Source organism: Symphalangus syndactylus, chromosome 18, assembly GCF_028878055.3.
Source record: "Symphalangus syndactylus isolate Jambi chromosome 18, NHGRI_mSymSyn1-v2.1_pri, whole genome shotgun sequence".
NCBI lineage: Eukaryota > Metazoa > Chordata > Mammalia > Primates > Hylobatidae > Symphalangus > Symphalangus syndactylus.
Genome location: NC_072440.2, coordinates 72,401,137 through 72,426,749, shown reverse-complemented (window position 1 = coordinate 72,426,749; position 25,613 = coordinate 72,401,137). Strand labels below are relative to the sequence as shown.

Sequence of the window (25,613 nt, the reverse complement as noted above, 5' to 3'; positions counted from 1 at the left end):
GGAAACAGGTGAGGCGGATCAAACTCACACACTTTGAGAAGCGCTTCCCCACTCCCTGGTCTCACTGGATTCCCAGCATCAGAGTGGCTTTATGAGCCCCGTTAAACAGATGAAGAAATCAGAGCACTAAAGTCACGTGACTTACCCAGACGTCTGAGTGGCAGATCCAAGTCCGAAACCCTGGCCTGTCTGGCTCCAGACCCTGTTCCCTCACACTTACCCTGCCATGAGGGCACGATGGAGGTGACAGGTCACCGAGTGCACAAACCCACAGATACCCGAACACACCGTGGCTTTATTATTAACAGATGCCAAAAGCACACTTCCCAGAACGGCGCTAGAGGCGGTCGCGCAGAGGCAGCAGGTCACTACAGCTCCTTACTCTGGGGCAGAAAGGAGGGTGCCTGGGAAGTTCGAGGGCTGCAGTGGGGAGGCAGAGGTCCCAGCAACATTCTCAATGGCAGGCAGCGGCAGGATGGGCGAGAGGCGTGGGCGAGTCCATGAGTCCAGTGAGGCGGCGCGACTCACTTGAGGCGGTAGAGAACCTTGCGCTGCATGCGATGCTGGATCTCGCCACGCCGCAGCATGAGCTGCAGCACCTTGTGGATGGCGTGCTCCGGATATTTCTGTGGGAGCACATGGCTGGCTAACGGCACGTGCTGCCCGAGGGGACCCCAACAGAGCCCAGACATCCTCAGACTCACGGGGAACTTTGTACTCAGGCTCCTTTGACCTGAAGGGCCCACACTTCCTGAGTGCCTACTGTGTACCAGACACTGAGGCACACAGAGGCTAAGCCACTGGCTCAAGGTCACAGCAGTTAAGCGGTAGAGCTGGGACTTAAGTCCCATCTGACTCTAGAACAGAAGCTCTAAACCTCTCTCTAAGCCTCGGTCTGCGCACCTATAGAACAGGCACGATACCACCCATTAAACTGCCTGAATCAAAATGAGATGATGTACAAGGAGCAGAGACCCAGAAACTAGGATTGCTCCTGAGATTTTAAAGGTGTCAGGTCTTCCAGAGCATCTGGAAAATCCCATCTTCTTCTATGGGGCCAACAGTACCCTCCTCAGTGAACTAGAAAGCTCACTCTCATGGCTCTGCCCCTTCCCGTTCCATGTAACGCCCGCCAACGGGGAAAGGAACAGACGGGAAGGGCTGCGAGAAACTTGTATGGGGTTTCACCAGAATCCAACCACCTCTGCTCTCCCCTCCCCTTCGTGGGATAGAAAAAGTACTCCCACTCCTGCTCCCGATGAAGACGCCCCTAGGGAAGGAATGATGGCTAGAAAAGGTCTGAGAAAGGGACAGTTGTCCATCCTACCCCCCTTCAGGGCCTGTCTGCTGAGTAAGATGCCAGTGCTGAGTGGGTGGGAACCAGCAGAAGCCCGGCACCCCGTGCGGGCTCACACCCCCACTCCAAGGCAGGCTCACCTGCTTGGTGAAGTCCTTGATGATGCTATGCTCAGACACCTGGGAGCCAATGGCAAAGCGGCGCTTGAGCTGCTTCTCGATGCGGCTCAGCATCTCCTGGTCCTCCTGGCTGGTGAAGCCCTCCACCCCTGTGGGCATTGAGAAGTGAGGCAGCCGGGCAGCTGGGACAATGGGAGTTCTTGGACAGAGACAGCCTCTAGCCCAAGGAAGAATAGCCTGAACCAGGCCCCGAAGAATAAGTCAGAAAAGGGCACCAAGTGTGCCAGGGTGGTGCAGGCCTGATTGAGGAGACAGGATATGACACATGTGGGGACACTCCAGGCCAAGCACAAAGTCACAGAGGCAGGAACACACCTGTCTCATTCAAAAAGCAGCCCAGGGACCAGCGCAGCAGAGATATGGCCAGAGTGTCACCAGGGACCAAGTCCTGCGGGCCCTTGGAGGCCACAGCAGGACTCCTTTTGTTGCTAGAGCAGATAGATTAGAGTTGGAAGGGGCCAGTCAGTGACCCAGGAGGGAAGCCAGCCTGCCCGGGACACACTGAGGAGCCCTCGGCAACCAGGAGGCTTGTAACTTCCAATTACTGCCACAGAGGCCTTGGTGTTTCAGCTAAGGAGATGGTGGGCTCATGGTCAAGAAGCCATTGAGAGGGGAGTCTGTGAGGCAAACTCCTACACAGCCCACAAGACCCAGCTCAAATTATCACCACTCCATATCACCCCTGCCCTCTGTGCCTGCAGCATCCCAGAGGCCTCCACCTGCAAATGTCTCATATGACAGGAAGTGTCTACAGGGTAGAGGCTGAGTCTTCACCAAGGGGGACAGGAGGAACAGGCCCCACCCACCCCATTCTTCATCCAAGTGCCTTCCCATTCAAATGCACCAAACCTGCTCCCTCCTGGGGAAACTGACACTTAGTGCTGCCTCCACCTGAGCAGCTCTTCCCCCAAGGAGCCACACTGTCCACTTCATGCAGCTCCCTGCTTGGCATCACCTCCTTGCAGAGGCCATGGCCACTCACTCCATGGGGAAGAGAACGCCCTCCTTTTCCAACACACCTGGCCCTGCCATCATCTCCCTCACTGCCCTTTTCTTTTTCTCTCTTTTTTTTTTTTTGAGACGGAGTCTCGCTCTGTCACCCAGGCTGGAGTGCAGTGGCGCAATCTCGGCTCACTGCAAGCTCCGCCTCCCAGGTTCACGCCATTCTCCTGCCTCAGCCTCTCCGAGTAGCTGGGACTACAGGCGCCCGCCACCACGCCCGGCTAATTTTTTTGTATTTTTAGTAGAGACGGGGTTTCACCGTGGTCTCCATCTCCTAACCTCGTGATCCGCCCACCTCGGCCTCCCAAAGTGCTGGGATTACAAGCGTGAGCCACCGCGCCCGGCCCTCACTGCCCTTTTCACTACCTACACTGACATTTGTTTCTCTACTGTCTATCTCTCCCCAACTAGAATGAGAATGAGAGCCCAGGAGGGCGGGGACCTTGTGATTGATTGCACTTATACTCCCAGCACCTAGAACAGTGCCTGGCAAACAGTAACACTAATGAAGTATCCGCTGGGTGAAGGAGCAGATTTTCCCCAGCGTAGGTAGCCTGGCTCATCATCGGTGCCCGGGGCAGTCTGTTGAAAGGCTAACCGAAACCAGACAATATGGCTTATGGTGTGGAAAACGCTGGCCTAGGAGCCAGGAGACTTGCATTCCAGCCAAGTGACTGTGATCTTGGGCACCAGGGAAAGGCCCCTTCGAGTGTCAGCTGTCTCATTTCTAACATGGGCAGGACTGACTCCTCACCTGGCTTCCAGGGGGCAGCTGTGAGGAAAAATGCGAGAAGTAGCTCTGGAAGCACTGAAAATGCTGACGAGCTCTAGGAAGCAGAGCGTCAACTGTTGTTCCTAGCTAGTGAGAAGGGTAATTATCATTAATGACCTGGGTCAAGAGGATTGTGTTCAAGGGTCTGGAGAGAAGCTGCTTCTTCCCATCTTGGAGGAAACAGCGGTGGGGAGAAAGGAGGAGAGGGGTCTTATTGCAAAAAGAAACTCAGAGAAGCTCAGCAAACTCAGAGAAGCAACACACACACTGCAGGCCCCCAGCAGGCCAGAGCCCTGCCCACAGAGCTCCGAGCCAGAGAACCCAGATCAACTGAGACCATGTCCCCTGCATCTGCTCACCTGACAGGGTACCGGACAAGGCAGCATCCAACGTGGACACTTGGAAGAGCCGCAGGGCCTCCTCCACATCTGCCTCTGTGGCGAAGGGCTGCAGCTTCATCTTGCTGAGGGCTTCCGCGATGCGCACGATGGCCTCCAGCTGCCTGTGGGGGCAACAGCGTGCTCAGGGTGGCCTCGGTCCGCTATTCCCTTCCTCCCCAGCCACCCCATTACCAGGGAGGTGCTTGTCCAAAGTGGTAAGACTGTGGTGGAGACTGCTAGGTGTCCCCATAATCCATCTCCCTTTTGATCTTAGTCATAGCACTGCAATTTTTTTTCTTTTCTTTTTTTTTTTGAGACAGGGTCTCGCTCTGTTGACCAGGCTGGAGTGTAGTGGCATGATCATAGCTCACTGCAGCCTCGAACTCCTGGGCTCCAGTGATCCTTCCACCTCAGCCACCTGAGTAGCTGGGTCTACAGGCATGCACCACAATGCCTGGCTACTTTTTTATTTTGTGTAGAAACGAGAGTCTTGCTATGTTGCCCAGGCTGGTCTCAAACTCCTGGCCTCAAGTAATCCTCCTGCCTCAGCCTCCCAAAGTGCTAGGATCACAATGTAGGCTACTGCACCTAGCCTGGAACCCCAGTTTTTAGTCTGGCACACAGCAATCCACTAAAACACATCCCAGATATCTTTTGTAACAGGGTGTATTTGTGTGACCAATCCAGTAAGTTGTAAGTCCAAGCATTGTGTGGGAATTCATGAAGTGTCCTTAAAAAGGGAACTTCTCTTTCCTTCCTCTCCTGCTGCCTGGAGGTGATGGCTGAAGTTCTAGCAGCCATCTTGGACTAAGAGTAAGGGGGAGCTTGAGGAGTCCTCACACCAGTCCCCATACCATCTTCCTCCAGACAGTGCTACAGAAAAGAGAAATCAACTTCCTATTTCTTTTAGCTACTTTATTTGGTTTACCATTACTTATAGCCAAATCCATTTCCAACCAGTCAGTGCTGGAGACAGGATTCAAACCAGGTAAATCCCAACTCTTACCCACTGTACTGTCTACAAAGTCACAAGAATGAACAGTTAGGAGCTAAAAACACTGAGGGCCAGAGAAGGAATGTAATTTCCCTACAGTCACACAGTGGGCTAGAGGCTGGGACCCAAGATTCTTGACTCCCAGGCCTGGGTCCTTCCCTCCCTTTGGGCTTCCTACAATGGGAGAAGCCAGGCCAAATTCAGACAAGAGGGGTTCAGGTTTGCCCGGCCTTAAATCAAGAAACACGGATCATCAATGAGATCAAGGAGGCCATAGCTTATGCTCCAAAGGGACTCTTCCTGCCCAGAGCTACTATGGGCCTGTGCCAAGTGAAAAGCCTGGACCACTGCCCCTGGTTGCCAGGCACACCCTGCTGTGTAAAGCAAGCCCTGTCTGCCCTGGCCCAGCCCTGCCCGCCTGCTCACCGCACAGTGATGGGGATGCTGGAGCGGCGGTCACTGTCCCTCTCATGCTGACGGGCCCCGCTCCGCATGATGATGTAGCGGTTCTTCAGTTTCTCTGCAGCCTCTGCTGAGAGCCGGGGGCCACATTTCCTGCAGGACAGTGGGGAGAGGCTGGTGTGAGGCCAGGAGGGACTCTTAGGGCACCTACCCTTTCCCCCAGCCCTCTGCCAGCTTACAGACGTGCACTTTCCCACCATACCACAGCTGCCCATTCACATGGGCTGGGGGACAACAATTGGAAGAGATTTAAGTGAAATCTGGCTGTGAGCAGCTGCCACGAACATCAACACTGGGGAGAAATATGGGTGCCTCTCTTAAAAAACAGGTGAAGAAAAGCCAGGCACGTCTGCAGGGTGAAAACTGCCTCTTCCCTACTGTTAGACGCTGTGTGGTATCTTGCCACAAGGTCCCCCATACATGTCATGAACAATGGCACAATCACAGCGGCATGGAGGCCCACTGGGTGGTGGGCTTTGCAGCAGTCTCAAACTCCTCCACCCAACACATCTGAAGACACGACAAGCTGATGACACCCACAGGAGGCTTGGTGGTGACTGCAGTCCAGGGGCTGGGAGCACCTCAGACTCCTGGGAGGGTAGGTGTGGGGAAGTCTGATCAGCATCTACCCTATCCCATCCCTTCCCCTCTAGCCCCCAGGCCAATCACTGATGAAGGGAAAGCCTTAGCTCAACCATCCTAAGGATGTGGAGACTGAGACCCAGAGGGAGGGAGGGAACTCCCCAAGGCTACCTGGGGACTTAGTGCAGAGGGAAGATGAGAATCCAGGGCTCCCTGACTCACAGCTGTGGGCCCACGCCTCTCAAGACTGGGCCATACAGAGCTCAGACTTGGATGAAGACCCAGGGACTACCCACTCACCCTGGCAGAGGTGCTGAATCAGGGACCCACCAGCCTCCCACTGGTAGTGCACTCAAAGAGCCCTCAACCCCTGGGTTTTAGCTCCTTCAAAAGATCACCAAAGCGCTGTATGACAAGAATCGAAGCACTGTGGTTAAGAGCACAGCCTCTGGAGGCAAGCAGCTGGGTTCACATCCTGGCTCCACTACCTCTGGCATGTGACCTTGGACAAGTTACTTAACTTCCTTTGCCTCGGCTTCCCCATCCATAAAGGGAAGGGAATAATAGCACACCTTACCTGGTAGGTTTTGGGGGAGGGTTATAATTTATTCATATAGAAAGTACTGAATAATAATTCAGAATGCCTGGCACAAAGAAAGCAGTGTGTAAGAGTGTGTGTGTGTGTGTGTGTGTGTACACACACACATATATATATATATATATATTTTTTTTTTTGAGACAGAGTCTCATTCTGTTGCCCAGGCTAAAGTGCAATGGCACTATCTCAGCTCACTGCAATCTCTGCCTCCTGGGTTCAAGCAATTCTCCTGCCTCAGCCTCCTGAGTAGCTGGGACTATAGGTGTGCACCACCACACCCAGCTAATTTTTGTATTTTTAGTAGACATGGGGTTTCGCCATGTTGGCCAGGCTGGTCTCGCACTCCTGACCTCAAGTGATCCACCTGCCTCCGCCTCCCAAAGTGCTGGGATTACAGTGTGAGCCACTGCAACCAGCCAGTACTATGTATATAATTATTATTGTTGAAAATCTGTGAGAGCAATCAAATTGCAGCTGCCACTCACTGAGTATTTACCCAGGGCAGGGCTATGCCAAGCACTTACTCATCATCTTGTGCAATCCTTACAAAAATCCTAGCAAACATCGATCGGCCTGGGGAAATCAAGGCTCAGAGAGGCCAACGAACTTGCCCAAAGTCATAGAGTGAAGGCAGGTATGACCCGGAGCCCACGTCTACCATGTCTACACTTCACTGCCTCCCTGCATGTCAGACTCGAGGACGTCTTCAAGACCATCTAAATCCCACCTCCTTGGTGTGGAGATGGGAAAACTGAAACCAAGAGCCAGTGAGCTGCGCAAGGTGAGAAGGGAGCAGAGCAGATTCAGTACAGCTGAGAACCTCAGAACAGCAACATCTGGGCTGTTCTTCATGAGGGGGAGCAGGAGCAGGGGACTGGGTTCTCTCCCACCCAGGGAAGCTGGGCAACCTCACCCCCGTGGGCCTGCATCCAGGACTCACGCTCGGCAGTAGGCAATAAACTTCTTCAGCTTGGCCAGGTCAATCTCGCCCTCCACGGCCTGTGTCTGTGTCAGTGCGCTCACGTGCAGAGTGATGACATGCTTGGCCAGCATCTGGGGAGTAGAGGGGATACCGGGTCATCCCACAGCCCCTCCCAAGCCTGAGTCCCAACACTGAGGTGGAACAGCCAGAAAGAGCTGATGGGGCCCTGGCATCAAGGAGCCAGAAAGGGTGCTGAGATCTCAGGCGTGCTCAGCCTGTTTGCTCAGCACCAGGCCCTTGTTCTGATGGGAGCATCTGGATTCTCCTTTAGAGAGAACTTAATGATCCTTGCTCCTCTGCCCTGGTCCATAAAGGGTTCAGCTTGTCCACCCCAACTTGGGGCATGTATCTTGTCCACCCCAACTTGGGGATGGACATTTGATCTACCCAAACCAATAGGAGTCTATCTTGGGACTTTTGATAGAAATACTGGAAAAGACGGGGCCTCCTCTTTCCTGGGAGCTGTTAAGCTGTAAGCTAACAGGACAAAATCTTATTTTGTCTTTGCCACCACAACAGGAACAGCTGCCCAAGTACAAAGATTCCACCAAGGGAACCAGAACAGAAAGGCAGAGACAGTTGTTTGAGAATCCAGATCTACCTGGGCCTTAAGCCGCTGGACTTACCAATTCTATAAACCACTATGTTTCTTTCTTTGAAAAATTTACTAACCAGAACTGAGGTTCTATTACTCATAACCCAATGTCAACTCCTCTGTTTCATATATAAGGGACTGAGGCCCAGGGAGAAACTGATTTAGCCCAAATCACACAGCTTCTCACTCACGGCAGAGGCAGAGCAGGCCACAGGACTCCAGACACCTACTTCAAGCCTCTGCAGCCCACAACAACCGCCCTCTCACATGCTCCCCGATTTCACAGCCTGACAGTCAGGACTTCACCAGCCAAGGCCGTTGTTCTCCATTCTCCTTCCCACACAATCACAAGCCTGCCTGAAGGCAGGCCCCATGGCCACCAGGCCTGCCCCTGGACGTACCACATCCCGCTCCTCATTGTGCTCATCCTTGACGATGAAGATCATGTCGAAGCGCGACAAGATAGTGGGCATGAAGTCAATGTTGTCCTCCCCCTTCGTCTCATCCCAGCGGCCGAACACTGAGTTGGCAGCAGCCAGGACGGAGCAGCGGGAGTTCAGGGTGGTGGTGATCCCAGCCTAAGAGGCGACAGACGATGAAAAGGGGGAGGAGATGGCAAAGATGCCTTCTTATATAGACACTTACACACACACACTTACACACACACACACACACGATTCCAGGCCTGGGCAAAGAGAACTTGGTCCCAATCAGGGCAACCTGAGGATGGTTGGGCCAGGCTGGGGCTGCTGCACGCTGGGCTCTCCATGGAGGGCCACTCACCTTGGCGATAGAGATGGTCTGCTGCTCCATGGCTTCGTGGATTGCCACACGGTCATCTTCTCGCATCTAAGTGGAAGAGAGAAATGTCATCAGACCTACTGAAGTGAGGGAGCAGGGAGCAGTAGAAACAGGAAAACTAACAGCAGCCGTCACTCCTGAAACCAGCTCCATGCAAGGCCAATGGCAGCAACCAGGTCACCTCTAATCATGGGAACAACTGTGTGGGCCTGCCTTTCTTCTCCCCACTCTTCAGATATGGGAACTGAGGCTTGAAGAGGTTAAGCAGCTTCCCACAGTTACCCTAGAGTGACAGGCCCAGGGATTAAAAACATGTCTCCCAAGTCAGAGGTGATTTCTGCTGGCTGAGCACAGGAGGTCACATACCCTGGTGCCACCCACCTTTTGGCTACTACCCACCTCATCAGACTCACCTTGTCAAACTCGTCAATACAGACGACCCCACCATCGGCCAGGACCATGGCTCCGCCCTCCATGATGAAATTCCGGGACGAAGGGTCCCTCATCACCGAGGCTGTCAGTCCAGCTGCGCTGCTGCCTTTCCCAGACGTGTATACCTGGGGCAGTGGGGAGGTATCAGGGCCCAATAACAACTCCATGCTTTGACCCCCGTAAGTCAAAAAGACCCACTTGGGTTGTGATTTGCCCAAGGTCACACATCAAAGCTGGCTGCAGGGTACAGAATAGGACTCAAGGCTCCAACTCAGTGCGTCTCCCTCTGGAAGGGGAGGCTGCCCTGGGCCTCGGTGTACCCAGATGTTCTCCCCGCTGAGGGCATCACATTCATGGTTCACCTGAGCCTCACCACAGCCCTGTGACACAGTCTTGTGGGGCCCGGCTCGCAGATGAGCAAACTGAGGCCCAGAGAAGAGGAGTTAGCCTCAGGGCTAGGATGAGGACTCCTGACTCCCAGGGAAAGCCTGCCCCCATCGTGAGTCCCTCATCATCTCTATATAGACCTACATGCCACATACTGCCAAAGAGCCCCTGAAATTGGGAAAGTCCTAACTGAGATGTCCTTAAGTGCAAAATACTCACGATTTCAAAGACTCAGAGCTCATAAGAATATAAAGTATCTCAATAATTTACATATCAAACATGTTGAAATGAGATTTTAGACATAGCAAGTTAAACAGAGTAACTTCACCTGTTTTTCCTTTTTTCTTTCCCCTTCTTCCTTTTAAATTGAAACGGGGTCTTGCTATGTTGCCCAAACTGGTCTCAAACTCCTGGGCTCAAGTGATCCTCCCACCTCAGCCTCCCAAGTAGCTGGGACTGCAGGCATGCACACCACCGCACCCAGCTACTTTTTAATGTGGCTATTAGACAATCTAAGAAGACATACATGGGTCACATTTGCAGTTCACGTATTTCTACTGGACAGTGCCCATGTGGCAAATTTGGCACACTTTCTATCTATCCAAAGACCACCATCTCACCCTAAACAACCCCGCCACTCGGATCATGACAGTCAGACCCTCTCTGGCTCTGATCCCCACAGACCCATTCAACAATGCAGCAGAGGACCCAGCTCATCAGACACTTGGGTTCAATCACATCCTGCTCTAATGCTTACCAGCAGTGAGACCTGGGCCAAGACACTTACCCATTGTGTACCTGAGTTTTCTCACCCCCAACACAGGAGTAATAGTACCTACCACACAGTTGAGGTGAAGACTGAGGAAATATATGCAAGGTACTTCAAGCAGTGTCTGGCCCTTCATTTTAGCTATTATTATTATTATTATTTGAAACATGGTCTCACTCTGTCACCCAGGCTGGAGTGCAGTGGCACAATCTTGGCTCACTGCAACCTCCCCATTCTGGGCTTAAGTGATCCTCCCACCTCAGCCTCCCAAGCAGCTGGACCACAGGTGCATACCATGCCTGGCTAGTTATTTTGTATTTTTGGTAGAGACAGAGTTTCACCACCTGGTCCAGGCTGGTCTCAAACTCCTGAGCTCAAGCAATCTGCCCACCTCAGCCTCCCAAAGTGCTGGTATTACAGGCATGAACCACTGTGCCCAGTCAGATTTTAGCTATTAATGGTAACAATATCATTATTTAGCAAATGGATAAACTGACGCTCAGGGAGATGGGTGACTTACTCAAAGCCTACAGCCAATTTCTGGCCAGGGTGAGACCCAAACCCCATCCTGACTCTCAGTACGGTGTACTCGCCCCCTGCCCCAGACCTACATACACCTGTTGGCTCCTTTCTTCCTTCCATCTCCTCGGCCATCCTGACCACAGCCAAGAGAAAGGAGGAAGAGATTCCGGGTGAGCCAGCCCACCATAGGTGTCCTGGGGACCCAGAGGCCCTGCCCTGCAGCCTTCCTCCCTGCAAGCCAAGGTGGAGAAGGTATCCCGGGCCACTCACCCCAATGGGAGAACACTTCTCCACAAACTTCAGAAGCTGGGACTTGGCTGTCCCAGGGTCCCCTAGCATCAGCAGGTTGATGTCTCCTCGGCGAGTAAGTCCATCAGGGAGCCTGGGGGAGGAAGGGTAGATGGACAAGGTGAGAATCCATGAGGATATCGCATGTGACATCCAGTCACTAGATTGGTGGGCTGGCAGTCGACTCCCCCAACTATCATGGGCCTCAGAGTTGGCAGGAAGGTAGTGGCTGTGGCCTGAGACCCATGTTCCTACCCAGCTCTGCAGCTCCCAAACCATGGTAGGTCTTGCCCAGCAATGAGGACACAGCTTGCCTCCCAGAAGAGGAGGGTTAAAGGAAATGGCTCTTACGGCTGTGCTCGGGTACACCCAGCATCTGAGTAACAAGTAACATTCCTCCCAGCTTGATAGAAAAGGACAGAGAACTGCCTGTGGGCTGTGCACGGTGCGGCAGAACAAGCACCATGACAGCAGGCTCCTGGCTCCCCTGCATGTGCTGGGGAGCAAGTCCCTTTAACTCTCTATGCCTCAATTCCCTCATCTATAAAATGGGCACAACAGCTGCGTTCTCAACAGGTTACTGTGAGGACTGACTGGGCTTCAGACACATAAAGCACTTAGAAGAACACCTGTGCAGCCGGGCTCAGTGGCTCATGCCTGTAATCCCAGCACTTTGGGAGGCCGAGGCGGGCGGATCACGAGGTCAGGAGATCGAGACCATCCTGGCTAACAAGGTGAAACCCTGTCTCTACTAAAATTACAAAAAAAAAAATTAGCCGGGCGTGGTGGCGGGCGCCTGTAGTCCCAGCTACTGGGGAGGCTGAGGCAGGAGAATGGTGTGAACCCAGGAGGCGGAGCTTGCAGTGAGCCAAGATCGCACCACTGCACTCCAGCCTGGGCAACAGAGTGAGACTCCGTCTCAAAAAAAAAAAAAAAAAAAAAAAAAAAAAGAAGAATGCCTGTGCATAGGAAGAACATAGTAAATGGCAGCTGCTAATAATATCCCTGCTACTGACCCCAAGCTCAGTGCTGAGATTTAAGACCTGGTACCTGCATGACCCCAGGCTCAGTGCTGAGATTTAAGTCCTGGTACCTGCATGACCCCAGGCTCAGTGCTGAGATTTAAGTCCTGGTACCTGCATGACCGCAAGCTCAATGCTGAGATTTAAGTCCTGGTACCTGCATGACCCCAAGCTCAGTGCTGAGATTTAAGTCCTGGTACCTGCATGACCCCAAGCTCAGTGCTGAGATTTAAGTCCTGGTACCTGCATGACCCCAAGCTCAGTGCTGAGATTTAAGTCCTGGTACCTGCATGACCCCAAGCTCAGTGCTCTCCCACTGCACTTGCCAGGCCCCCAGTCCACCCTCTTGCCAGGGTCAGGGCATTGCTGAGACAGGTGTGCAGATCAGCTGCTAGCCAGCTGATGGCAAGCTTGGGGGCTGGCAAAGGCGCCTGGCAGACTGAGGGACCCAGGATACACAAAAGAGTGCCCAGTCCTGATTATCCAGTAATTATCCTACTGTGAGCCCCGTCACCAGCTGCCTCCCCAAACCCAAGGGAACTCAAGCCCCCTACCTCTTTCGGGAGCCCCCAAAGAGCAGGCAGGCAATGGCCTTCTTCATGTCCGTGCCCCCAAAGATGGAGGGGGCGATGCTCTTGGAGATGACCTCATAGACATTGGGGAGAGCAGCCAGGCGACGGAACTCCTCCTCCTCCTGGGGGCTCACGGCCCCAGCAAAGCTGCGGCCTTGGTAGACAAAGCAGGCGCATGAGTGAGTACAAGGGAGCTCTTCCAGCCCACTGCCCGTCCTGGCACCAGCTCAGGGACCTCCCAGAGGGCAGAGCCCTTAGGGCCAGGACAGCACAACCTGTCTGAGTAAATAGAGACCCCAGCTTTCAAGCCTTCAAGAATGGGCCTGGTGTGTTCCAGGGTCCAAAGGGTGAGGCAAAGTGGGCAGGAGGGTTCTGAGGAAACAGAGGGCCAGATGGCATAGGACCTTGGAAACCACTGGAAAGTCTCCCCTTTCAGCTGAGGAGTGATATAGTGTCTTGGTCATGACAGCATCGCTCAGTGGCTGCTGCAGAACAGAGAAGGTAGGGGCAAGGTGGAGATGAACACTGGGGAGGATTAATGGTGATCCAGGAAGGGCTGACAAGGGCTCAGAGCAGGTGGCGAGGATGAGAAGTGGTCAGATCCTGGACACGTTTTAAAGGTGGAGCCGGCCAGAGTTCCTGAGTGATCAGATGTGGGGGATGAGAGAAAAGAGCACCAAGGATGACTTGGGGGTTTTTGTCTGAGCAACTGAAAGGGTGGAGATGGGAAGACTGAGAGGAGCCAGTCTGAGGGTGGGGAAAGGGGAGCTTAGCTTCAGCCATGTAAAGTTCAAGATGCCTTTCAGATATCTAAGTGAACATGTCAAATCAGCAGTTGGTTATTAAAGTCTGGAACATGGGGAGAAGCCCAGCCTAGAAATGAAAATGTGAGAGCTACTTGCCTGTCAGTGGTTTTAAAGTTGTAATAATCTAGGTAGTTTGTGTAAATGTGGGGTGGGCCATGGACTGAGCCCTGGGGAAGCCACCCCTCCGAATCAATTCACTGCAGCCAGAGGGCTGAGACAAACCTGAAAACCCTCAAAGTGGCCCCTGCTGCCCTCAGGTGTAAGCAGGAGCTCCCCATCTCGGCACTCAAGGCCTCTTACACCGCCTGGCCCCTCATCCCCTGGACTCCCACTCAGCCCTCCAGCCACTCAGTACCTTGCCCAGGCTGGGGTCTTCACCTGCTCCTGCCATCCCCTCCCGCCTGGAAGTTCTTCCACATCCACCACTCTTCAAAGCCCAGCCCCCACCTCCTCCTTCTCGGACCTCCTTTAGCACCTCCTTGGAACTGCATGACCCACAACAGCTGCCACTTTACCCACATGTCCCCAGTGGTCTCACAGTTTTCTTACTTCTCCAACTAGACACTAGGCGGCTGCCTGCCTGGAACCCTGCATTTCACTTCTCTTGTATCTCCTGTCACAGAAGTGAAGAGGTGGCTTTCAGTAATTCCCCAGTGATTTGACCTCAGTCCTTCTGCCTTAATCCTGCACTTAGGCAAACACCCTCAGCCCAGGAGCCACAGCTAGGACCAACGTGTGGAAGTTCCGGGGATCACTTAATATAAAAATGAACGTTCTAATGATATGAGCAACACAAGGACATCCTGGGCTACCTCATGAAGTAACGAGTTGCCTGTTACCAGAAGTATGCAAGCACAGCCTTTTAGCAGGGCTAAGCCAGGACCCCAAAGCCAACTCACCAGAGCCATCTGTGTCCACCTGGATGCCCAGGACACGAATGTAGGAGCTTCGGATGCCCACGCCCACCCTGTCACGGCCCCTGCTGGAGGTCAGGCCAAACTTCTTGATGGAGTAGATGCCCATGATGGTAACCCTGTTCCCAGGGACGACCTTGTCACACAGGTACCTGAGAGGAGTGTAGAGGAGAAAGCAGAAAAGGTGAGATTCTCACTTGGACAGCAAGTCTCTGATTCCACCCATCCCCAGGACACTCAGGGTCCACCTCAGCATTTTTGCCACAAGCACCACATGCTGAGCTGGCTCCATCCCCACGGAGCCCAGAGAATGGCCTCTTTCCCCACATCACTCAGCCCATGCTCAGCTGCTTGGAGGATGGTGCTGCCGACAGTGACAGCCAAACAGAAAGGCAGGTGGTGGCCTGACTCTCGCTGCACTTGCTAACTCATTTGTACACTGGTTTAGGAAGCTTAGTGCCAGCCCACAGAGCCCTCCAAAAGCCCTATCTCCACGTGTCTGCTGTCAGCTCGCTATGTGGCGCCCTTTAGCCTCTCAGGGGAAGACTTCCTCTTCATGCCCTCCAGCCTCCTTGAGGGGCCACTCGCCCTTTTTGCCTCTTCGTGACTCTGTGAGCTCATTTTGCCTCTGGGTTTTCATTTCCTGTTTTAAAAATGAGATGTTGAAACAGGGAAGTCTCCAAGTCCCCCAGTCAGAGCCAGGGTGGTGTGGAGGGACACTTAGTCACTGTGTGACCTCAATGAAGTCATTGCACCTCTGAGCCTAGGCGGATGATGAAGTGGCCTGCCTCTGATGTTGTGGGGTCAGGTGAGGCAGCAGACGTAGAAGTGCTTTATACCATCAGGCATCACAGCTCCAGAAAAGAGCATCACCGTCACTCCATGAGCCTCCAACTCCCCTCTTCCCATACCCACTTCGTAAGTTTTCAGGATTCATGAACTGCTTGGAAAATCATATATCCTGATTACGTAATCTGCATGAAGGAATTGTGCTAAACACGACATGCATTTCCAAGCAGCCCTCTGAGAGATTAAGGACAGTCCTTGGCCGGGCGCGGTGGCTCACGCTTGTAATCCCAGCACTTTGGGAGGCCGAGGCGGGCGGATCACGAGGTCAGGAGATCGAGACCACGGTGATAACCCCGTCTCTACTAAAAATACAAAAAAATTAGCCGGGCGTGGTGGCGGGCGCCTGTAGTCCCAGCTACTTGGAGAGGCTGAGGCAGGAGAATGGCGTGAACCCGGCAGGCGGAGCTTGCAGTGAGCCGAGATTGCGCCACTGCACTCCAGCCTGGGCGACAGAGCGAGACTCCGTCTCAAAAAAAAAAAAAAAAAAAAAGGACAGTCCTTATCCCCATTTTACTGATGAGGAAACTGAAGCTTGACAAAGTCACATAACTTGCGCAGGGAGCAAGAGCCTGACCCCTACATACTCTGTTGCCACTAATGAAGTTAACAGAAGCTATGGATCTGCTCCCCTCAGAACATCTGCATGCAATTTCAGGATAAGCAAGCCCAGGTTAGAACCCTAATCAAAGATCTCAAAACCTTCCACCCAGGTTACTATGAGGGGCCCAAGCTCAGTACCCTCTCCCCCTCAGTAGAATCTTTTTTGTTTTCCTTTTTGAGACAGGGTCTCACTCTGTTGTCCAGGGTCTCACTCTGTTGCCCAGGCTAGAGTGGAGCAGTGTAATCACAGCTCACTGCAACCTCAACCTTCTGGGCTCAAGTGATTCTCCCACCTCAGCCTCCCAAGTAGTTGGGATTATAGGTGTCTGCCCCAACACCCAGTTAATAAAAAATTTTTTTTTTTTAGATACAGGGTCTCAGTATGTTGCCCAGGCTGGTCTTGAACTCCTGGCCTCAAGCAATCCTGTCTCAGCCTCTCCAAGTGTGGGGATTACAGGCATGAGCCACCATGGCTGTTCAGCAGGATCTTAACAGAAAGCCTGGGGTACGCTGGGCACAGTGGCTCATGCCTGTAATCCTAGCATTCTGGGAAGCCAAGGCGGGCAGATCACGAGGTCAGGAGATCAAGACCATCCTGGCTAACACGGTGAAACCTCGTCTCTACTAAAAAATACAAAAAATTAGCCGGGCATGCTGGCGGGCACCTGTAGTCTCAGCTACTCGCGAGGCTGAGGCTGGAGAATGGCGTGAACCCCGGAGACAGAGCTTGCAGAGAGCCAAGATCGCACCACTGCTCTCCAGCCTGGGCGACAGAGCCAGACTCCGTCTCAAAAAAAAGAAAGCCTGGGGTAGGAGATGGGGTGTCAGGCTGGGAAGAGGTTTTCCCAGCTATTGGTTACCTAGCTGTGCACTCTAGGCCTCTTATCCTAGGAAGAACACAGACTTTGGAAAGCAACAGCCACAGGCTGAAAGCCTGGCTCTCCTCCACACAGTAAGTCATTTAACCTCTCCAAGTTACATTTCCTCATCTGCAAAATGGGGCTGACATGCCCCTGCAGATTATGGAAAGACGAGATGAGAGGAACTTATGGAAGCATTAGGCACAGAGCAGGCGCTCTGCAACTGGCCACCTTCTCCACCCCACTCACCCTGTTCCAGATGACCAACTCCCAACACTCGGGTTAGGGCCACAGCTGGGACATCCACCGCCGTAGATGCCCACCTCCCGGCCCGTCTGCCTCACCTGTCGCAGTACAGCTGCATGTGTCTGGGCATCTCCCCGTGGGGGACTGCATCAGGCAGCTCCTGCAGCTTCAGGGTCTGGAAGTCCACACATTTGCATTTGTCGGGCATGATGAAGTACGGGTCCAGTGGGCATTTGGGGCGCCCAGCCTGATCTCTGTACAAGATAAGGGAAAAGAGTCACCAAAGCTACCTGGAGAATCCAAAGGCAGGGCTCATTCATCCCAGGAGCCAGCAAGGAGACATTGCCAGCAGCAATTTATGGGGTCTCCAGAATAAGCTGGAGATAAGCCCTAAAGGAAAGCAATGCTGAAGGACCTAGCACTGGATTCTGAAGGACCTAGCACTGGATTCTGAAGGACCTAGCACTGGATTCTGAAGGACCTAGCACTGGATTCTGAAGGACCTAGCACTGGATTAAGAGTCAAGGGAACTGCTTGAGGCTGGGTTCTTCCATTAACTTGCTGAGAGGAGGCAGACAGGTCACACTCGGTCTTCTTGCAGGGTCATGGTGTCCTCATGGGTGAAGAGCTAGTTCATCAATTCTCTTACTAAAGCCCCACTCAAATCCCAAGATCTTTTCCAGTGGGATTCTAGGCAGTTCTAGACCATTCTGAGGGTCTAAGCCTCTACGTATCCCTAGGTAATTACGTCATTATTCAATAAATAGTATAGCAACATAAAGAAGCAAACATCATCGCAAAACCTACTATGTGTCTGACACTATTCCAGGTGCAGGGGGCACAGCACTGAACAAAAAGGTCCCTGCTCTTGTGGAGCCTAAGTTCCTATCAAGGGAGGCTGAAAAGACAGACAAGCAAACAACCACATAACAGAGTGACAGCTACATGCTGTGAAGAAAAGTAAAAAAGTAGGCAGGTGTGGGAGAGACGAGGTGTGTGCGCACCAAACTGAAGACGAAGGGTGGGGCAAGATGCTCCTGGTGAGGGGACATGTGAAGAGGAGCCTGAAGAAGTGAGGACACAGACTATGGCGGCTTGAGGAACAGCACTCCCAGTAGAGGAAACAGCAAGGTCAAAGGCAGTGAGACTAGGGGTGGTAGGTGTATTCCAGGAACAGGAAGGAGGCAGTGCAGCCGGGCCTGGAGAGAAGAGGGGCAGCGAGGCCTGGGGGAGCCGGGAGCAGATCGTGGTGGGCCGTGCAGGACTTGACTAAGAAGTAAATGACTGGACCACCTGCAATGTCAAGGGACACCTGGCTGCTGGGTGGAAAACAGACTGAGGGGGCGGAGGGTGGACGCGGGGGATCAGGGAGGAGGTAGCGCGCCACTCCAGGTGAGAGGTGCCAACAGCATGGAATGAGGCAGCTGTGCCGCAGGTGGATGGGAAGCTGAGGAGGCACCAGCGAAGGAGCCAAGAAAGAGCAGCCAGTGAAGAGGGTAGGGTTCCTTCAGACTGGCGGCAGCAAACATTTTCTAGAAAGGGCCGGAGGATGTGCATTCCAGGTTCTGCAAGCCAAGAGGCCACATACCCTGCCTTTGTAATGCAAAACCAGCTGTGGGCAATACTTAAATGAACAAACGTGTTCCTGGGCCATAGGGTCAGCAGGCTAGATCTGGCCTAGTGAACAAACCATAGTTTGCTTCAGAAGATTCCAAGTAGACTCATTCCCCTGGACTGCTTTTCCCTCCCAACCCTGGGTTCCCTACAAGGCTGTCTGGGTATCCTGGTGAGACAGAACTCACCAATGTAGAGGGACACTGTTCGCAGTGTCTCAGAGCCGCAGGGCATCAGATCTGTGCCAATCCTAAGGGCACACCCCTGTCCAGCCCATCCCAGTGGATCTCTGGAAGCAGCTGCAGGCAGTGCTTGCTACTTGTTCTCATCCTTTCTGACCTTCACTCAGGTCACCGCCCACAGTCCCTCTTGGCCATAGACTCACGTGTTGCACTTCCTGGGCAGGGCATAGCCCTCCAGGCCAGGGCGCATGGCAATGTTGGTGAGGGTGTTGCGGCAGCTGCGGCACTGGATAGAGATGCGGGTGGCCTTGGCACGGACCGCAGAGGCCGCGATGATGATGCCGGGGATCTTCACCAGGTGTGACATCATGTCCGACTGTAACAGAGCCATCAGGAGGCTTGTTGGTTAAGGGGAGCCAGGACACACCTGAGATATGCCGGTAAATGTCCTGGGCAGGAGCCTGGAGGAGGTGGGCACAGAGCTGCAGGGTGGGCCACAGCTCTTCTGTTCAGCTCAAAAACTGCTTCGAGAGCATACACCCAGTGCCAGGCTATCTGGACCCGGGGGTTCAGAGGAGCCTCAGGCACAGCTCCTGCTTTTAAAGACCTCGCAGCACAATTGGGTGGGGGGCGGTGGCAGGGCAAGAGATACACAAAGCACATTTCACTACAAAGTGGCAGGCGCCAGGAGAGAAACCTGAACCCCACCTCTGATGGCAACATCCCTGGACCTGTAGAGTACAATACAGAGAATAAAGCTGGGAGGCAGGGGTCCACATTCTAGTTCAAGTTCTGTCAAAACCTGCTGTGTGGCCTTCTCTGAGTCACTTCTCTTTGAGCCTCAGTTTCCCCATCTTAATGACTATTTCCACACTGGACAATAAGGCAGTAATATTTTTTCTTTTTTTTTTTTTTTTTTTTTTTGAGATGGAGTCTTGCTGTGTCGCCCAGGCTGGAGTGCAATGGCAGGATCTCGGCTTACTGCAACCTCCGCCTCCCTGGTTCAAGTGATTCTCCTGCCTCAGCCTCCTAAGTAGCTGGGATTACAGGTGACTGCCACCACGCCCAGCTAATTTTTTGTATTTTTAGTAGAGACAGGGTTTCACTATGTTGGCCAGGCTGGTCTCGAACTCTTGACCTCAGGCAATCCACTGGCTTCGGCCTCCCAAAATACTGGGATTACAGGCATGAGCCACCGCGCCTGGCTGTAATGTTAATTTTTAAGTGTGATGTTATTGTAGCTATGCCTTAAAAAATGATTCTTCAAAGCTGGGTGCAGTGGCTCACACCTGTAATACCAACACTTTGGAAGGCCGAGGTGGACGGATCACTTGAGGTCAGGAGTTTGAGACCAGCCTGGCCAACACAGTGAATCCCTGTCTCTACTAAAAATACAAAAATTAGCCAGGTGTGGTGGCATATGCCTGTAATCCCAGCTACTCGGGAGGCTGAGGCCGGAGAATCGCTTGAACTGGGGAAACAGAGGTTACAGTGAGCTCAGATCGTGCCACTGCACTCCATCCTGGGAGACAGAGTGGAACTCCGTCTCAAAAAAAAAAAAAGATTCATCTTTTAGAGATACATGGCAAAATAGTTCCAGATGAAATTATATGATGTAAGGGACTTGTTTCAAAAGAACTCCAGGGCCACAGATGAAACAAGATTTGGCCTCTACAGATCACCTGAGGTCAGGAGTTCGAGACCAGCCTGGTCAACATGGTGAAACCCCATCTCTACTAAAAATTAGCTGGGCGTGGTAGTGTGTGCCTGTAATTCCAGCCACTTGGGAGGCTGAGAAAGGAGAATCGCTTGAACCCGCGAGGCAGAAGTTGCAGTGAGCTGAGACCGTGTCACTGCACTCCAGCCTGGGCAACAAGAGCAAAAACTTCGTCTCAAAAAAAAAAAAAAAAAAAAAATTTGGCTCCTAGTTGCTAATTATTAAGCTGGGTGATGAGTACAAGAGGATCTGTTATACTATTCTCTTTATATTCTAATGTTTGAATTATCCATAATAAAAAGTAAAACAAATTCTCAACCAATCTGCTCCTTCCTATGGCCAGCCCTTGCCCTTCACAAAGCTCCTGAGCCACCAGTGTACAGGATGGGGACAATCTCTCTCCACCTTGTCTCCGTTTCTCAAAGCCCTCCTCGGGCTGAACGAGAGAACCGGACATGAGCAGAAGTTTTGCTGGGGCTCTCAAAGAAACTAGGAAGAGGCTGTGGGAAGCAGAAGCGAGGCTGGGGAGGCGCAATTCAAGGCTCCATGCCTGCATCATTACAATAAAGTGGACATCACCACCTCAACCTAGCACCTGGTCAGTCTCAGCACAGTGGATGGAGGGATGCAATGAGGGATCCAATATCACCCACAAGTGTTCTTGCCCGGTATGTGAAATCGAAACACAGGCCTTTGCATCTAATTTCCAGCTTCCAAAAATCACAGAGGGGAAGGGGCATGTTTTAACCACCCCAAGGAGGCCTACAGATAAATCTAAAAGGCAGCACATTCTACAGGATAATGGCTCCTGCTTCTTCAGCAAATCAATGTCACATTCTACAGGATAATGGCTCCTGCTTCTTCAGCAAATCAATAACGTATCTGTGAAAGAACTTACACCCAGAGTAAAGGAAGCTGTTCTGGATTAAAAGAGATTTAAACAACAATCCAATACAATGCCTGGTCCTGGCTGAGACACACGAGCTGTAAGAGGCATGTGAGTTAATTTGGTCAATCTGAATCTAGAGTGTATATTCAATGATACCAAGAGATCTTTGATGTTTCAGTTGAGGTGCTGATGATGTATTGAGAGTATGTAAGAAAACTTTTTTTTTTTCGGGATAAAGTGTGATGTCTGTAATTAATTTTGTATTTTTAGAGAGAGGGTCTTGCTCTGTCACCCAGGCTGAAGTGCCGAGAGGCACAATCAGAGCTCACTGTAACCTCAAATTCCTGGGCCCCTTGATCCTCCCACTTCAGCCTCCCAAGTAGCTTGGACTATAGGCACATGCCACCATACCTAGCTTTGTGGGGTTTTTTTGGTTTTTTTTTTTTTTTTGGAGAGCCAGGGTCTCAAACTCCTGGTATCAAGTAATCTTCCTCCCTCAGCCTCCCAAAGCGCTAAGATTAGAGGCATGAGCCACCATGCATGAGTTCACTTTAAAATTCTTTAGCAAAAAATAAAAAGGACAAAATAGGAAACAATGCAAAATGTTAATTATTAAATCTGGGTGAAGCTATATGGGATTCATTATGCTACTGTCTGCTTTTGGGTGTGTAATATTTCATAACAAAAAGCAAAAAACAAGAAAAGTTCCTTTTGTCTCCAGGAAGAAACAGGTTCAGAAAGGTCAAGTGCCTCGCTCAAGGTCACACAGCTAGCACTCAGGTCTGCCTGCATCCAAAGCCCTCTGCACCATGCAGCAGCCACAGCCCCCCGACCCACCTTCAGGCTACGAATGCTGGAAGGGCTGGCGTCCGACTTGAGCATGACCTGGATGTCTTGGAGCACCTCCTCCCCAGAAGGCCGGGGCCGGGTCACCTCATCAGCTACCTCCTTGGCAGCTTCCTCCAGCTGGAGAAAGGGAAGGGCACAGGCTATTAGTAACTGGGGCAGAGCAGCCCTGGGGAGCTCAGGGATGGGGTCCCACTCACCAGCTGCAGGTGCTCGGCTGGCTGCTTGTACAAGTAGTCGGCCAGGTCCTCATCAAAGCTGGCCAGATCCTCCATCTCCACCTCAATCCAGTACTCCCCCAGGTTGTAATGCCGCTTGAGTTCATCCCTGGAGTGGACACGTAGCAGGGTGGGGCAGGAAGGGTGCAAAGAAGAGGAAACCAACACTGGCTAAGGTGTGCCTGCACCCCTGAATCTGCCCACACCACAGCCACCATGACCTCACCATTCCTCTTCCCAAATACACATCTAATTCCAGATCATTCCATTATTTAACCCTGCAGAGGCTACTCACTGCTGGCACAGGCGTGCCCTAAAGAAAGCTCCACGGAAGGGGTCCACGAGATAGTCAAAGGATGTTTCAACACTCAGGCCAGCGTGCACAAAACAACAAATCAGTTCTGTCACTGAAGGACTCTGCAACGCCTTTAACTTACTCTTGGAGAACAATGTACACAGCTCAAACTTGGGGCCCGGTGAGGTGGCTCACACCTGTAATTCCAACACTTTAGGAGGCTGATGAGGGTGGATTACTTGAGGCCAGGAGTTCAACACCAGCCTGGGCAACATGGCAAAACCCAGTCTCTACTAAAAATACAAAGATTAGCCAGGCATGGTAGCGTACGCCTGTAGTCCCAGCTACTGAGGCATGAGAATCACTTGAACCCCAGAGGTGGAGGCTGCAGTGACCAGAGATCTTGCCAGGGCACTCCAGCCTGGGAGACAGACTGAGACTCTGTCTCAAAAAAAAAAAAAAAACAAACCAAAAAGGTACCAGCCTCGCCAACATAGAGAAACCCCATCTCTACTAAAAATACAAAAAAAAAAAAAAAAACTAGCCAGGTGTGGTGGCGGGGCGCCTGTAATCCTAGCTACCTGGGGGACTGAGGCATGAGAATCACTTGAACCCGGGAGGCAGCAGTTGCAGTGAGCCAAGATCACGACACTGAACTCAAACCTGGGTGACACAGCGAGACTCCATCTCAAAAAAAAAAAAACAAAAAACAAAACAACAAAAAAACTGGAGGCACCAAGGCAGCAGAAAACACATCTGCCTTATCAACCTCTAGTCAGACTCTGTTTTTTTTTTAAATAGAGACTGGGTTTCACTATGTTGCCCAGCCAGGTCTTGAACTCCTGGGCTCAAATGATCCGTTGGCATCGGCCTCCCAAAGCGTCGGGATTACAAGCATGAGCCACTGCGTCCAGCTCAGATGCTTAGCAGAGCATCCCATGTGACTACTGTTGTGAGAACATATTTGGGGACCACTGACCAACGCACAGGCTGTTCCCCAGCCTCGCAGTATCACAGGCCTGAGCCCCATCTCCCTTATGTCCAGGAGCCAGTAAAATGGCCAGACTGGTACTGAAAGCCACTTGCTGTGAGGACACCCCACACCTCTACACAAGCAATTGCTCCTACCTAGACAGAAGGCTTTCTACACCTGCAACTCTGACCTTAGCTCAAAGGTCACCTCAAACTTCAGCCCCCCAGAAAACTTCCGTAAGTCCTTTCTTTCACCTTCCTCTGTGGAGGAAATGACCACCGTGGAATTCATCTGTTGGTCTTCACGACTCACTCCTCTGACTTAGGAGCTTCTCTAGGACAAGAAGCATGTCTTTTCATCTTTGCAGCTCAGTGCCTGGCACACAGGTGGGCAGCATCAGCTGCTGCATGAATAAGTGAAAGCAGGAATGGCTTTACCCATTTCTGGCCTGGTGAGGCCCAGAGACACTGACACCTGGAAGTCACTCAGCTAATAATGGGCCAATGCTGAACCTGCAACCTCATGTTCTCTGCATTTTAACATCTCAGGGATAGAGGCTGGGCCTATGAGGATTCTCATGATGTCACAGGTCGTACAATCAACTAGAAGCAGGAGCCAGGTCCAGCTTCAATGCTGCAGCCCAGCACCCAGAACAGTATCTGGCAGGCAGCAGGTGCTCAATCAATGAAGGTACAAGACTGGTATAAATAAATGAATGAGCGAAGTGAAGTGAATCCTGACTGCCATCTTCACCTTTTACACCTACACGGAACTTGAGTTTGTAAGGTCTCAGACATGACACGGAAGGATGATAGGAAGCAGATGAACAGGAACAAGATCTGGATAAAGAACTAAACGGTCCAAGTGGCGCTAGCTGGTTGCTGGTGGCCCACTCAACAGGTGACTCACCCAGAAATTAACTCCAGGCATAGATAAAATACACAAAGCAGGCCGGGCACGGTGGCTCACGCCTGTAATCCCAACAATTTGGGAGACCGAGGCGGGTGGATCACTTGAGGTCAGGAGTTCGAGACCAGCCTGGCCAACATGGCGAAACCCTGTCTCTACTAAAATTACAAAAAATTATCCAGGCGTCGTGGTGGCGGGAGCCTGTGGTCCCAGGTACTCGGGAGGCTGAGGCATGAGAATTGCTTGAACCCGGGAAGCAGAGGTTGCAGTGAGTCGAGATAGCGCCACTGCACTCCAGCCTGGCGACAGAGCGAGACTCGGTCTCTAAATAAATACATTAATTAAATAAAATACACAAAGCCTTATACCAAGGGGTGAGGCTGCCGGGATGAGCCCTGTGACCCAGGACCGGCTCCTTCCCCCGTCTGGGGCCATCTGTGCTCTGACGGTCCAGGACTCTAGCAGGCTGGTGGAGGCGTGTGTGCGGCCACACTGGAACTCAAGCCCCCGGCCCCGCAGGAGCCGCACCTGTATTTGAAGGTGAAGCCCGTGCGATCGGTGCCCACTCGGTACTGCCGCAGGAACTCCTTGAAGCGCCTCTGCAGCTGCGATTTGCGGGCCTGCCCCTCGTCGGCCTGGGCGTCGCCCCCGAAGCTGTCGCTGTAGAAAATGCCAGGATCGTCGAATCCCGACATGACTGCGCCTGGGGTGTGAATAAACAGCCAGAACAGGCTGGGGGCAGCGCCTGGCACCTCCTCCCCTCCGACGCCTGAATCCCTGCCCTGAGTCCGGAGCCGGGGCACCCGGCTGCGCTCCCAGACTCCAACCCCAGTTCCCGAGAAACCCCCATCCCACTCCAACTACGCCCCGAAATCCAGATGTCTGCTGGCTCCCAGTCCCAGTCCTACTGGCCTCACCTCTGGTTTTCCGCACTTCACAAACCAGGGGAGACAGGAACCTCCACGCTCAGCCGCCGAGTTTCGCGGGAAAAACTAGAGGCGGTATTCGGACGCCGCAGCCGCTGCGCTCCCATTGGTTCGCCGGAGCCTCGCGGCCAGC

At 52.5% G+C, this 25,613-nt stretch overlaps 1 protein-coding gene across 2 annotated transcripts; it reads right to left on the bottom strand.

Annotated features, from left to right (window-relative positions):
• Nucleotides 1-275: 275 nt before the first annotated feature.
• On the bottom strand, nucleotides 276-25,613 carry MCM5 (minichromosome maintenance complex component 5). 2 transcript variants are annotated; one of them, XM_055252679.2, is made up of 17 exons: nucleotides 25,472-25,613; nucleotides 25,083-25,257; nucleotides 22,360-22,486; nucleotides 22,151-22,279; nucleotides 18,911-19,083; nucleotides 17,010-17,165; nucleotides 14,342-14,508; nucleotides 12,619-12,790; nucleotides 11,025-11,136; nucleotides 9,058-9,201; nucleotides 8,627-8,692; nucleotides 8,245-8,421; nucleotides 7,207-7,319; nucleotides 5,051-5,179; nucleotides 3,610-3,752; nucleotides 1,438-1,565; nucleotides 276-626 (listed from the first exon to the last, which is right to left on the bottom strand). In XM_055252679.2, the coding sequence occupies exons 2-17, from the start codon at nucleotides 25,247-25,249 to the stop codon at nucleotides 525-527; spliced, it is 2,205 nt and encodes a 734-aa protein (XP_055108654.2). In that variant the 5' UTR covers nucleotides 25,250-25,257; nucleotides 25,472-25,613; the 3' UTR covers nucleotides 276-524. The 2 variants fall into 2 exon arrangements, with proteins under 2 accessions (XP_055108654.2, XP_063478808.1); XM_063622738.1 differs by having other exon boundaries at nucleotides 276-1,565; nucleotides 25,472-25,585.